General features: G+C 45.5%; 1 protein-coding gene across 2 annotated transcripts in view; it reads left to right on the forward strand.

The window, feature by feature from the left end:
• LOC126539534 (uncharacterized) overlaps nt 1-14582 on the forward strand; it is a 174860-nt gene that overhangs the window by 134412 nt on the left and 25866 nt on the right. For both annotated transcript variants that reach the window (XM_050186406.3, XM_050186410.3), the window contains 4 exons: nt 950-1296; nt 4297-4569; nt 5343-5799; nt 9029-9367. In XM_050186406.3, the coding sequence (XP_050042363.1) occupies nt 950-1296; nt 4297-4569; nt 5343-5799; nt 9029-9367 (1416 nt within the window). The remainder of the gene's footprint in view (nt 1-949; nt 1297-4296; nt 4570-5342; nt 5800-9028; nt 9368-14582) is intronic.

The following is a 14582-nucleotide window of genomic DNA, read 5'->3' on the forward strand; positions in this document are numbered from 1 at the left end:
CTCTCTCCGAGATTCAGGCTTATCTGATTGCGCGTAAACGGAACAGCGTGCAACGGCGCACTCACGATTTCTTCAATACTACTGCCGAGCCCGAATAAGTGCGTGGAAATAAAGGATTTCATTTTTTTTTTCTTAATCTGCCTTTTCGGACACCTGTTTATTCGGACATTTCCGCAGTCTCCGTGAGGTCCGAATAAACGGTCGGCGACTGTAATACCAAAGGCCAAACTAAAGTGCACTTTGAGCAAGTGCACTTCAGCACGCTGAGTGTCATTTTGGTGGTGCGATGCTACACAGGCAAAAAAAGTGTTCTTTCAAATTGGTGGCTATGATGATCAGGAGTCGGAAGGCAAAGCATATATTTGTCAACTTAAAGATGCATGTACAAAAACAGTTTGTTATTGTTAGAAACAGCATTTACAAAGAAGCGATGGCAGGTATGGTGACTTGACCAGTACCAGTCCAAACGACGCATACTGCCAAACATCTGCGCGGCCCTTTCCCGGTGTGGCTCTAAGCAGTCAGAGGGCTAGAGTAGTTTTTGTTCTTTTTTGTTCCTTCTTTTTTTTCAGTGTGGTGCATTTTATTCTCTTGAAAAGTTAGTAATTTAAACAATATGTTATTAAAAATTGCTGTTGACTGCTTTCAGTATTATCTTACTTAGTTTTAACTCATTGCTAATGAGGCTATACACTTCACCACCACAAAATGTGTTTGCCAAACACACTTGCGACAAGTACGCTCTGCAATAAGTGTCACTAAGTGTCGCATCCTGCGAATGACGCTAGTGGCGAAGTGCACTGAAGGGTTATTAGGTGCGCGTTAAAGAACCCCAGGTTGTTAAAATTACTCCGGAGTGCCCCACTATGGTGTGCCTCCTAATCAGATTGTGGTTTTAGAACCCAGAATGAAATCTTAAATGTTACAGCTTCCCTTCCGTATCCCACAGCCTCAGATGCCGCAGCAGCAGCTGGCGGTCCCATGCTGCCCACAATGCCGACGCAGCAGCAGCCCATGGGGGGGCCACAGCAGCAGCAGTTACCCCCGCACCCACACCATCATGCGGGCGGCACCCTCACCATGGGGGGCGGTGTTGGCGCACCCCAGCTCCCCCACGGCGGCATGCCCCCGCACATGGTGCATCATCAGCAGCACCCGCAGCCTCACCCCGGAGTTCCCGGCGGCCACGGTGGACCGTGCAATCCACATTCGGGGGCGGCACACATGGCGGGGGGAAACATGGCCGTCGGAGGTGGACCGAGCCCCATGGGGGGACCTGGCATGGGTGGACCGCAGGTCAGGGTTGGCAACTTCTTTTTTTATTTTTGTAGGGGTAAAGTGACCAGGATGTGGCTGAAAATGCTCTATTCTAAGCGAAAAGTTGCTAAGTGATGGTGGTGATTACTTGCTTGAAATTATATCTTTATTTTGTGCTTTAGTTCCTACACGTCTTCCTCATTATTTCTTAAACTTATGGTTACAATTGCTTCCTGCAGTAGCGAGTCAATGTTCAGAATGTGAAAAGGGGAGAACAACACCTGATTTTCTAAATTGGTGTCAAGTCTTACGATTGTGTTTTGCTAAGAAAAGCAGGTTTGATGCAGGTAGAGGGCGGCAGACTAATTAACTCTTTGGTATGTCTTCAGAAGTAGCGATAAATTGAGGCATGTAGTATATCCCCCTTGAGATAAAATGGGAGCGAGAGATTGAATTTAGCCAAATTCCCTCCAGAAAATTGACTGGGGAAGATTACTGGATATTTATGCCACTAAGAAAGTAATCAAGAAAGTATCTAACACTCCGAAAATGGGAACTCGTTGTTAAAATGACTTCAGATTGGCAGTTTTGCCCATAGAGTGAAGCATTGAGAACAATAGCAAGGTTTAGCATCGTTCTCAAGCTCCTCAGGCACTTACATGTCGCTGACACCTCGGCCCTATGCATCACCCAGGGCAACTGCTGCTGCGCAGTGCGCAGATTTTTCTGGCACCCTGGAAGCTACCATGTGTCTCACAATGCTGAGGAGTGCCAACTCGGTGTTGCAGAGTCACACTTGTGTAGTGCGCAAGATGAGACCAAGAGGAAAAAACATTTCCGTTTGTCAAGGCCTCATACAGTATTGATGTTTAGTGCCTGTTTCACTCGGACCACTACAGCAAATTTGGATTTCAAAGGACCGAAAGAAATGTCCAAATCAACCGAATCTCGTATTATTCAAGGCATCAAATAAACAATAAACAAATGCTTACTATTTCAACAAGTTTTTATTTACAGAATGAACCAGCAAATCCTGTTTCTATTTTGAAGTTCCTCAAGGGCCCCTCACATAGTGCCCCTCTGGGCCCTTGAGGAACCAATAGACAGATTTAGTATAGCATACGCTAAAAAATGGCGGGTTGTCACTGCGCATGCGCTGAACGCTAAACGAAATAGCGGGTATAGCGGGCGTATGCAACGCAAACGAGTTAGCGTTTTTTCGTGGTTTGCGGAGTTTGCGGAGTTTGCCTGAAACATGGCGGCAGTCCCGGCTGCCCGCTTCGAATTGAATTTGGCGTTGCTTTTGTAAAATGCACTTCGTTTGTAGCAAATGATTGTGTAAACGGTTTTCGCTTAGTCTCGGGCCGCTTCGACGACAGAGTATTATGGATAACCTCGTGGTGTTTTCGAGATTGCTTCTCGTTTCGAACGAGTCAAAGCCTAACGAAATAAATATTCGAGATGTCAGCGCCACCTATCGCTACAGTCGAGAAATAGCCGCAAAGACGGCATATGGCCTCTGAGATTCGAAGATATCGCCGGCCAACTAAAATTGCAAAAACATGCGCTGCTTAGTGTACGCTACACTATAGCGTATAGCGTACGCTATAAGTTGCGTACGCTAAACTAAAACTGTCTAATAAATAAATATTTTGCACCAAAGCAGTGTGGAAGCTGCAATTCTTGTCATCTGGCAACTGATTAGCTTTCGCAATGGTGAAATCCTTGCGGTTTCCTTCGCCACGCGGTCACAGCACACGTATTTATTTGGGATACGCTCTTTACTATGGGCACACATCTCTATTACTTTTTCGCCAGTGAGCTGGTCGCCAACAGATTGTCTGTCCATTGCGATGTAGCCGGTACTCTTCATCCACAACAGCTTTGCTCCGAGTCAAAACGAAACTACTGTTCGCTGCAGCCACTACAGACGAAACCGTGGCCGCTGTCGATGCTATCATGGACAGCAACCTTGTGGTTCTGAAGGTGTGCAGCCAATGCACACATTGAGTCGGAGCGAAACTACAGTTTGCTGCAACTGTGGGCGAAACTGCGGTCACTATTGACGTGAGCATGATTGGCAACTACAAACTTCTGAACGCATGCAACTGACGTGTGCACAGAGTCAAAACAAACAGAATCAAAACAGTGCGTGTATTGCCTGCACGCCTCCAGAAACGCAAGGTCGCCGTCCATAAACACGTTGACAGCGGCCGTGGTTTCGCCCACAGCAGTTGCGGCAAACCGTAGTTTTGTTTTTACTCAGTGCAAGGCTGTACAGGATGAATAGCACAAGCTACACCGTAATGGCCGGCGACCTGCCGACACTGACGAAGAAATAATCGGGATGTGCACGCAGTAGTGAAAAGCGTGTTTCAAATAAAGACACACGTCAGGGCCATTTTGTGAAGGAAGTTGCGAGGCCTTCGCCACTGCGAGCACTAATCAGTCTCGAGATGACGAGAATTGCAGCTTTCGCACTGGTTATGAGCGAAATATCAACAGGACTTGCTGATTAATGCAGTAGATAAGCACTTGTTGACGTAGTAAGCATTTGATTATTGTTTTCTTGATACCCTCAATAATTCAACATGCGGCTAATTTGGATGTTTCTTTTTTTCTTTTTTTTTTTCCTTTTGGTCCCATCACATCAAAATTAATGAGGTTTTACGATGGTGTGGCATCATGACGACGGCGGGAATATGCCTCAATTGTCTGTATAATTGTTATCACCCGCCGTGGTTGCTCAGTGGCTATGGTGTTGGGCTGCTGAGCACGAGGTTGCGGGATCGAATCCCGGCCAAGGCGGCCGCATTTCGATGGGGGCGAAATGCGAAAACACCCGTGTACTTAGATTTAGGTGCGCGTTAAAGAACCCCAGGTGGTCAAAATTTCCGGAGTCCTACACTACGGCGTGCCTCATAATCGGAAAGTGGTTTTGGCACTTAAAACCCCATAATTTAATTTAATAATTGTTATTGCAATGAATTTCGTCAACACCATCGACATTCTCATTAAGACACTATCACTGGTTGGCAGGTCTTACCCCCTGGCGGCAACATGGGCACTCCAGGGCTGCACAGGCCGCCATCGAGGCCGACGATGCCACCCGGCGGGGCAGGATGCCCCATGCCTCCACAGGGCAGCTCTGGTGGTGGCGGTCTGGAAGCACAGTACATGCAGCAGCAGAGCCAGATTTTTGTCTTCACGACAGGCCTGGCAAATCAGGCGGCCGAGGCAGTGCTGACGGGACAGTGCCCCAGCATCATTGCGTTCCACTGTGCACAGCCAGGAACCAAGCGCTTTCTAGAGGTGAGTGCAGTGTTCTAAAAGGTATTTCCAGTTGTCTGTGGACTGGTTGCCTGAACAGATTTCATCTTAGCTGGGGAGCTGATGTTTTCGTTGTTGCACATTATATGTACTTCAGAATAGGGGCTAGCCGGGCTTGGTGGTACGAACACATACTTTAGCAAACGGCGCAAGTAACGGCACACAAAAAAGGGGCACACGACACAGCGCCTGTGTCGTGTGCCCATTTTCTGTGTCCCGTATTTGCGCTGTTTGCTAAAGATTTATGTATGGATGGATCAACTGTGAATTGCATTGCTCTTGTGTCTCAAGAAGTGCACTTATACCTCAATATTGTAAAGTCAATAAAAACAGGAATTTTCTTCGTTATATTAAAACTAATTCCTTTATGCAAGTACAGTCACCGATAGATTTTTCTTGCATGTAAGGGGCCACAATGTTTTTCTAATTATCGGGCATTCAGAGAAAGCAAATTTGAATGAGAAAAAATACAATTTTCTTGAATTTGAAATTCAACGACGACTGATGCAGTTTCATGCTGTGTTGATGAGCGAAAAAGAGCGCTAACAGGAGAAAGATAAGAGAGGACAAGGAGGACAACGACATGAGCGCTTATCGTCATCATTTGTCTCCCTGTTCCGTTCATGCCCTTTTTCGCTACGACACTTTACCAAGCCACCCAGTTCACAATTGTTCTGAGCCTGACTTTGTTTTGGCCATTGGATTTGTGCTCCGCAATACACTGAACTGCACTCCCACATCCACGGTTTCTGCAGAAGCACCCACTCAAGGTCCAGCAGTTCAACAAACAAAACCCAGCCGCCTGGCTCAACAGCCTTGCCCAAATGAAGCAGCGAGGCTCCCAAGGCATGCCAAGTGGCCCCATGGGACCATCCCCAGGGGGTGGGCCTCTCAAGGTCCCGCAGGCGTTCAGCCCTGGCTTCTGTGGCCCTCCCCACGCCTGTGGACCTCCCCATCCCGGAGGTGGAGGTGCCGGTGCCTGGCAACCTCAGGAATCGTGGGGTGCTGGCCCCTATGGCCCAGCGGGCATGGCGCCGCAGAGGGGCCCTTCCCCTGCCAGCAGCCGAGGGCCCGCGCCCCCTCAGCAGGGCCACCATCCCCAGCACCAGGGCTGTGGACCACCCAACGGCGGCTGCTTCCCAGCAGGTGCCGGGCCCTACCCTGGCATTGGAGGATCCGGGTGTGGCAGCAATCCTGCCCAGATGGGAGCGGGTAAGTGTCATTGTCTACTGTCAGCTGCCACTTAACAACCAAGCAGTGGGTGAACAAGGGAAGCCTTAGCATGTGTTGGCCAACACTTGCCTTCATCAATGAAGACAAGCCCCCTTGTCGAAGTGCTGGCTCCGGCCTGAGATGTCCCTCGTTTCACCACTGTTGATCAGTTTGTCTCCCTCTTCCTGTCATTGAGACCAGTTTGTGCGCTTTGAAATTATGCTAAAGAGTTGTTCACAAAATACTGCATGCAATTCGTTTCATCATTGGGAAGTTTGAGTTCTGCAACAACAAAACACGAAGAACAAGAAGGACACATAAAAGCTGTTTGTATTTCTTCTTGTTCTGTTGTCTCTGCACTCCATACTCTACCTCACTGCTTGGGAGCTTTGCAGTGAAAGCTAGGGCTTGTGTTAGCCAGTGAGTAACAAGAGCCAACAATGTGTTCTGAAAGCGAAAGAGGGCTCACTCATTGTGCTCTACTGATCCTTCCGTGAAGCTTCCATTCAGTTGACATCGTGTGAAGGAAATCAGAGGCAGACAATACCGGAGCTCTTCGTCTTGAAGTATACTAAAGGGGCTCTGTACCACTTTTTTATTCAAGTCAAGAAATTCATTTGAAGTAAAGACTATTTTAGAAATACTTTGCTGCAAAAAGTTCAATGCGTTCAGCAGAAGCGGAGTTATTGACAATCAAACATACAGCTCATGGTGCTTCTGCTCCTTCTTCAATGATTTGCACTGCGAAGGCTATGGTGAAGCGGGGTGTGCCCACAATGCTTCACCTACTGAACATCACCGTGACGCACAGTTTAAATTTAATTTTGGATGTTCATGTAGGCGCTACTACTTCCAATTTTGGCACCTGCGACATGCCAAGCATAGTTGTCCTCAGTGAGCCACGATGCACTCAGCCATTTAGGGTACGGAATTATTATCATAAGTACGGAATTATTGAAATTTGAAAGCAGATTTTCGCTTACTTTACCCTGTTTATTAAACTGTGTCAATATATATACACAGTAACAGTAGGAAGAAGCGCATTGATCCAAACAACCTGCTTGATTTATTAACGACAAGAAAGGAGGTTAACTGAGGGGCCCGATTATTAGCCATATCATAAGAAGCCAACAAACACTGACACCAAGGACAACATAGGGGAAATTACTTGTGCTTAATAAATGAAACAAAGAAACAATAAATTAATGGAAATAAAGTGAATGAAAAAACAACTTGCCACAGGTGGGAAACGATCCCACAACCTTCGCATTTCGCGTGCGATGCTCTACCAATTTAGCTACCGCGGCACCGTTTCCCCATCCACTTTCTTGGGCATTCATGTTTCCTAGCAGAACCCTGGGAGTGTTAGCCAGCGCCACCACCCACAAACCTTGTCGGCGGATGTAGAACATCCTTTCTGCTGCAGGTGTCACGAGAATGTGATCCTTTTTTTGGGGTAAGGGCAACCAGTCAATAAACCCACACATGCTACCTGAAGGCATCAATGTTGCCGGATTCGAGACCCTTGTTATGTAATAAACAAGAAGAAAGAGTGTTAACCGAGGGGCCCAATTTTTATTAGTGATTTCACAAGAAGCCAAAAAACACTGACACCAAGGACAACATAGGGGAAATTACTTGTGCTTAATAAATAAAACAAAGAAACGATAAATTAATGGAAATTAAAGTGGATGAAGAAACAACTTGCCGCAGGTGAGGAACGATCCCACAACCTTCACATTTTGTGTGCGGAAACATGAATACCCAAGAAAGTGGATGGGGAAACGGCGCCGCGGTAGCTCAACTGGTAGAGCATCGCACACGAGATGCGAAGGTTGTGGGATTGTTCCCCACCTGCGGCAAGTTGTTTTTTCATCCACTTTAATTTCCATTAATTTATCGATTCTTTATTTCATTTATTAAGCACAAGTAGTTTCCCCTATGTTGTCCTTAGTGTCAGTGTTCGTTGGCTTGTTCTGCTTGATTGATGTCAGCTATTAGCCAATAGCAGCCGTCTATGGGAATGCACTATATTACGAAATAAAGCATCCAGAAATGAGCAAGGAGCAGGCTTCTGTTGAAAAGAGAGCATTTCAGAGAAAGGTGACTTTGCGCTGTGCTTGTGAGCTCCTCGCTCCGCACACTACTGCAGAACTTGGTTGAGGTGTTCACAGCAGCTATCTGCAGCTAGAGCTATATGCTGTCTTCAGAGTGTGTTTTTTCACCAAGCCTGAAGGGTGGCTACATTCGAAAGCAGTTTCTTTTTTAGGGATAGATATGAACCAAATTTGCTCAACTTGTGTATTTTGATGTGCTGGTTCCAAAGATGTAATTATTTTTGTCCTGGGACAAGTAGTTGCTGATATATTGCAGAAACTAGGTTCTTTTCATTGGAGAAAAATTGGCATCTAGACAAAATATCCGAGCACAGTGGTTAGGATATAGAAATAATTTAGAATGTGCAAGGTGTGCGCCAACGTCTAAACCAAAGTTCTAGTTCAATTTCTACTAGAGTTAGAGCCCATCTAAGTTGCCTGAAAGAAATGCCATCTTGACATGTGAGCCATATGACTTGTTAAAAAAAGTACCTGAAAGAAAAAAAAATCCTGCACCAAAATTGGGCTTAGCACAACATTGAAGCAAGATAATGCAATCCCGTAGGCGAGGCATTGCAACTGGCACTGCCCTGCACTTTTGAAATGAAGGATACTGAGGATAAATATAAATATTGAGCTTGTAATATCTGTGCTCGTACCAGGTTTTCTTTATTGTTTTCTTTTTAAATTATTGCGATAATATATTCCTTAGAGGCATAACACTAGCTTCATGGTGTTTTTAAAGCTTCAAGGAAAAGTGGTTCATGACACATTTATACAACATCTTACATCCGAAACTGTTGTGGAAAGTGGGCTTGACTTCTACTGGTGAAGTGTTTTCGTTTTTGTTTTGAGACTCCTTCCATTTCATGAACGGAAAAAGAAATTATGGTTGGCTGACATAACATGTTGCTTTCACTGCACTGCAGGGAGTCTGTGAGGGGTGCTATAGTTTTCTAATGATAACATGCGAACTAAACCAACTATCCATCCAACTGCGATTTGTGTCATGTTTGAGAGGCTTATGTTTTCTCTGTCTATGGTAGGCGAGGACCTTTTTTTTTTGCCTGTGCTGTGGACAGGTGTCAGCCACGGGACTAGTAGTAGTGTCAAGTGGTGGTTTTGTTTCTCAGGGGTCAAGGTGCCCGACGAAAACCTGACACCTCAGCAGAGGCAGCACCGTGAAGAACAGCTAGCCATGATCCGCAAGATGCACCAGCTGCTCTTTCCAGACCAGCACGGCACGGGAAATGCCGCGGGACCCCCCGGTGGCCAGCAGCAGCAACAGTCCGGGCTGCCCCAACAGCCACAGGGGGGCGCTGCGCCTCGCCCGAGGGGTCCTGAGCAGTTCGGACACTGTGGGGACCACCAGCACGAAGGGGCAAACATGCCTCCACAAATGCAGCAGCCGCAACAGCAGCCGCAACAGCAGCCACAGCAGCCACAGCAGCAGCAGCAGCACTTTGGTGCAGGTAATGCATGGCCGAGAGCTCCATTTCATGGCTAAACAAGCCAACTATCCAGTTTTATAGGGGTTTCGAATCACATCTCTTTGAAGTCTCAAAAGTACTTTGGTATGAGTATTGTGCCTCCCAAGAAAGTATAGTTGAACCTCAATATATCAAACATTGCGGTGATTGGTGATCGCAAAATAGTTTTATATAGCCAGAGTTCAATATATAAAATCACATTAAAATATCTGTTAAAAACTTTTTCACATCAATCACTGAACCATGGGTGTGATCAGGGATCGTTGTTCGGAGCGTGCGTTCCATTGCGCCGCGCGCAATTGGTTTACGCTGCGCCGACTGCGTCAGCCATGAGTGCGCAGTCGATTGCACCGCACGCAATTAGCCTAGGCTGCGCCGACCTCGTCAGAAGCGCGTAGGCGGCGCCTCCTTGGCCAATTGCTCACGGCACATCCAATTGCGTACTCCGTACAACGATTCCCGATCGGGCCCCAATCGTGGCACAGTTAATACTCACTTGAAGCTTCACACAAAGCGTCTATTTATTTGGCTCAAAGTACTGCAGCAGTGTAGCTTGCTTCTTATTGGCAGCCGCTTGCTTAAACACAGAGTCCTCAGCATAGTCTAAATGATCCACAAGCTATAGGCTGGTGCCCTCTATTGCACCGCAGTAGCAGCGTAGAAAGGCCAATACAGCCTCGGTTGAAGTCGGGAGTGGGGCAACATCACCGCTTGCGGGATCAACTTCGGCAGCCTCTTCGTTTGGCCGCTACTTCTGCTGCGATCTCCACGTCCGTCAGTCGAAGCATATTGAAACACTGTCAATAACAAGGTATTAAGTGGTGTCTGCCAAGGCGTCTATGAGTAAGCCCAGTGAGCGATGCAACTGCCAGTTCTCGTGAGGCGCGGCAAGCGCAGAGCTCAGCACTGAAGAAGAGTCAGTGCAGCAAATGGAATGTGTTGTTGACGTCGAACTAGCCACGCCGCCTGCTGTGTATGCCGCTACCTTCAAATAGTGCCCTCGGCGCAGCCATATTCATAGTGAAATGTTTAGCGCGCACAATTGGCAAGGACATAGTGAAGGGGGACACACGAGCGCTTACTCACAACTGTTTTATTTTCGGAAAGATACAGAACATATACACCCCAGCTATCAGCGGTGAGCATGTGCAACAAGAGTCGCCAGTATAAACAGAAACATGCACTCGTGAAGCACACCATAACCAGCTGCGATGTTGGTCTCTGTTGTACTTTCGTAGCTGCACCAGCTGCACGCTGCCGAGTTCCACTATACATACAGGTGGTGGCCGCACACATGTCCCAGTGATGTTGGGATGCATGTAACAGCCACGAATATCAAAGGCTATGCTTTTTGGTACCTTGAACGCCGATAAACGTCACGGCCACCATGTTTCAGACATTACCTGGTGTTGCTTCTAGGCAGAACACCTCGTAGAGAAAGAGCATAGCCTGCAAGATGTAACAGAAAGATGTAAAGAAAGAAAAAGAAAAACACTTAGCACCACTTCCGCCTTTTTATCTTTAACCCTTTGAGGGTTGAAGTGACCGCCCGGGGCTGATTTTTTTTATTGCAGATTCCGATTCTTCTTAGGGATTTATTTCGAAAAAAAATTACCGTAATTTTTCTAGGATGACCGTAAGGTGAGAAAAAAATATTTTGCGTTGGTATATATGCACTCTTCATTTATGAATAACAACAATAAAAAAGGAAATAAACTTATCAGAATTAAAAATTTGATGCATTTTTATGCATATAGTTCAAGTCATTGAAAATCCGCATACGAGGATATTTCACAAGCCTCAGATGTTCCTGCTCTTACACTAATACGTATGTCCATAGAGTAATCAAACTGCATAGATGCACGCACTCAAAAAAACTGTTTGGTTGTGTGCCCATCAAAAAAAGCAACACGTGTGACAAACTTAAGCTAATCTTCATCTTATCCCCAACCAGCTAGGACAATTAGTTTTCGCGAGTCTTAAGAAAAAGAAAAGAAACGGAAACGCATGCATGGCGGCATCCTTCCTATGTGCACCCCTGTGAGCACTAAACGAGCGAGAAACAAGTGGTCGCTTTTTGAGCGATTAGGAGCAAGATAGCCATCAGTTTCGCAAGCGCAAAAAGCCGAAACCACCCGCGAAACAAAATCCAAACGGCTGCTCGCCCTCACGCACGCCAATGCGCGAGCGGTGGTATATAGATGCGCGGGAGCAAACTAGCGCTAAAGCAAACTATGCAACGACATCCGAGAGAGGGAGACGCTCGGAAAAAATTCCCTGTATCGCCGCATAGTTGCAGCACATGACGGAAAAGAAAAAGTTAGGAAATTGGCGCACTTTTTAAACACACAGACGGTGCCGTAAATATGTGGCATCGACCATTTTCGGACTTGTTCGCGGTGCCGTATATTTACGTCATTGACCGTCAAAGGGTTAAGGTCTTGAGAGAGGGAGAGAGGCGACTTACAGTAGAGGCGTTGGCCATGGCTGGCCAGGTGTGAACGCGTCTCTCTCCAGTCAGGCTAAACAAAAGGCCGCAGATTGAAAGAGCAAAGCGACATGGCCCGTGCAGTGACGCCAGTGTCGCGCAACAATGTGCTCCTGCGCACTAGCACTCTCGCCATCCACGTTGGCGCCGAATTCAAGTTATCGGTGGCAGTGCGGATTTCAGAGTGAATTAGCGGGATGTGTTGCATATTGCTTTCAATACATTGTTGGCCGGACCGGGGCGGCTACTTCGAATTATCTGAAATTTCGAGTTAACGAGTTGTGAATTAACTAGCATTTATTGTATATAATGAGCAACGGCAGTGGCAAGCAGGCATTGAACGTGGCGTTGAAAGCTATTTTTGTTATTTATGGAACTATAACTTGATAAAACTTAATTTGGAAATTAAATTTATTGTGCTGACATCAGATCTGAAATCAGTCCGGAGCTGCTACCTCTAGTAGCTTTTGATTTACAACAAATGGCATCCTCTATATCATCCTGCAATTAATTAATTGACAGAAATTAGTCATGATTTCTGTGTCAGAATGTTCACAAAGACCTATTGTAAGCTCTAATTCTATTGGTTTATATTTTACTGCACAGTAAGTGGAAGAAAAGAATTGTGAAACATTATTGTGCACATTGCCTCATGAATTATTTTTGCACAAGGTGAGCTATAAAAATACTTATGGTTCCCTGACAAAAATGGGCAGCTTTATTGCACTGCTCAATGCTTCAAGACTAAAACATGCTGAGGCAGTAATCCCTTTGCCAGTGTGGTTACTATTTCTTGACATTTCAATAGAATCCTTGGCTTTTTTTAGAAGTATCACGCAGCTTATCAGCTGATTTTAATCATGTTGTGACCTTATGAGCAGCTGGCTCTCAATGGCTATCACATGCCAAGCATGCCATCACAATTGCATGCCTGCGTCTATCATGCCGCGTCACAATTCGTGGCCAATTAATTGTGCACCATGTGACTGCAGTAACGAATTTCGATTCTAGTTTTGGCTTCACATTCCCTTTTATTCTTGTGAGGAGAAAAACAATGCTGCAGCAATCTTAAGCTTCCATATCTCCTGTTTACGGTGATGCCAAGATGGCGGCGCTGTGTCAACGGAAAGTCGGGCAATCAGCGGTGCAGTCGCTCACCTGAAGCTCGATTTTCTTCACAATTTCGACAACACACTAAAAAAGCGAAAAATTTCAATCTTCTATTGCATATTTCTTCGTAATATTTTGCCTTGAGATAAAGGAAGGCCTAAGGGTAATTATAAAACAGCCAATTTTGATCAAGTCATTTCATTTCATTGCCGCATCCCCGCCTAATTAAGAGGTGAAGCTGAGTCATAAGCCCAAGTTTTTTTACTAGCTTTCTTTCTATGAGCTATGATGCTGAAAACTTTTGTTCCAGGAACCTTTTGGTGATATCAGCAAGCAACAAATATTTTTTGTGATAAATATCGGATATAATGACGGTATTTTTGTGCCAGATTAGACTTCGTAATAGTAAGGCTCAACAATATGTGTAACTGTATGACCTTGCTTTGAATATGAGGTCTATTTTTCTTTATCTCAAATAAAGTTTAATTTTATAAAAGCTTACTTTCTGGAAAAATCTGCAACAGACCTTAGTTCCTTAGATTTCGCTGAACAGGACATCAATGGCTTCTGCATGATTCAAGAAACCTAATAAGATCCTATTGCTCTGTCTATCCTAGAGCAAGAATTGCAAGATGTTGGAGTTGGGGCCCAGAAAAGTATTTTTCTGGTAGTTCATAATTCATTGCATTCTGAAGTGTATGGCTTGCATTTTAGGCTGTGCCTTTAGTAGCATACTTTTCTTGGCTTAGTGGATAACTGATAATTCTCGGGGTTGCCAGATTGCTCCAACCACAGGTAGCCAAATTGGCCTCCGCAGTAGCCCAAATGTAGCCAAAAGCACAACTTTTGGGTAGCCCAAAAGTAGCCAAGAAGCTTTGTCTTTTTGTGAAGTCATTTCTTAAGCATATTGAATTAATTTTCGGCAAGAATACCTTAATATTAGTTTTCCACACATGATCACACATGACCTCAGCATGCATCGTCACGGAGACCATGCGACACGGACAACAGATGCTGCACAAGCGCAAGAAGTGCAGAAAAGCAGGCATGCAGGCAAATTCATGATAAGGCCAATGCGGTCCTCATTGCAAATCCATTGTTTTATTTCTCCCAGAGCACCAAAAAATCACGAAAAGAAGAACACAAAAATAGCACCGCGCAATAAACATGCTAAGCACTGGCATGCATTGGGGCGTTCAGTATTATTACTTACAGCTCATGATAATTTCGCTTAACACCACACAATGCACTAAACGAAAAACTACAAATTGCAAGACAAAGTCTAACACAATAGTTGCCAGTCGGTACAAAATCTAGCACGATATATAGCCATAAAAAAGTATGCTTTGATTAAGCATCACGAGCTTATTGCGAAGTGAAACTGCTTGGTCCGTACAAAATATCAGAGCTGATACGGAATAAAATTCTTGGCCCGGTTTAAAATCCTTGAAGCAGCCTCCATTCCTGGCCACTCAAAACTTCACGTGGATGCGCTAACAATGTCTCTTTCGACATTCTATTTCGAAGGCCGGTTTTAATGAGCGAGACCTGGCTGAACACTCGTTCGACGGCGGCATTTCATATGGATAGTGGTAGCAA

This window comes from Dermacentor andersoni, chromosome 11 (assembly GCF_023375885.2).
Source record: "Dermacentor andersoni chromosome 11, qqDerAnde1_hic_scaffold, whole genome shotgun sequence".
Classification (NCBI taxonomy): domain Eukaryota; kingdom Metazoa; phylum Arthropoda; class Arachnida; order Ixodida; family Ixodidae; genus Dermacentor; species Dermacentor andersoni.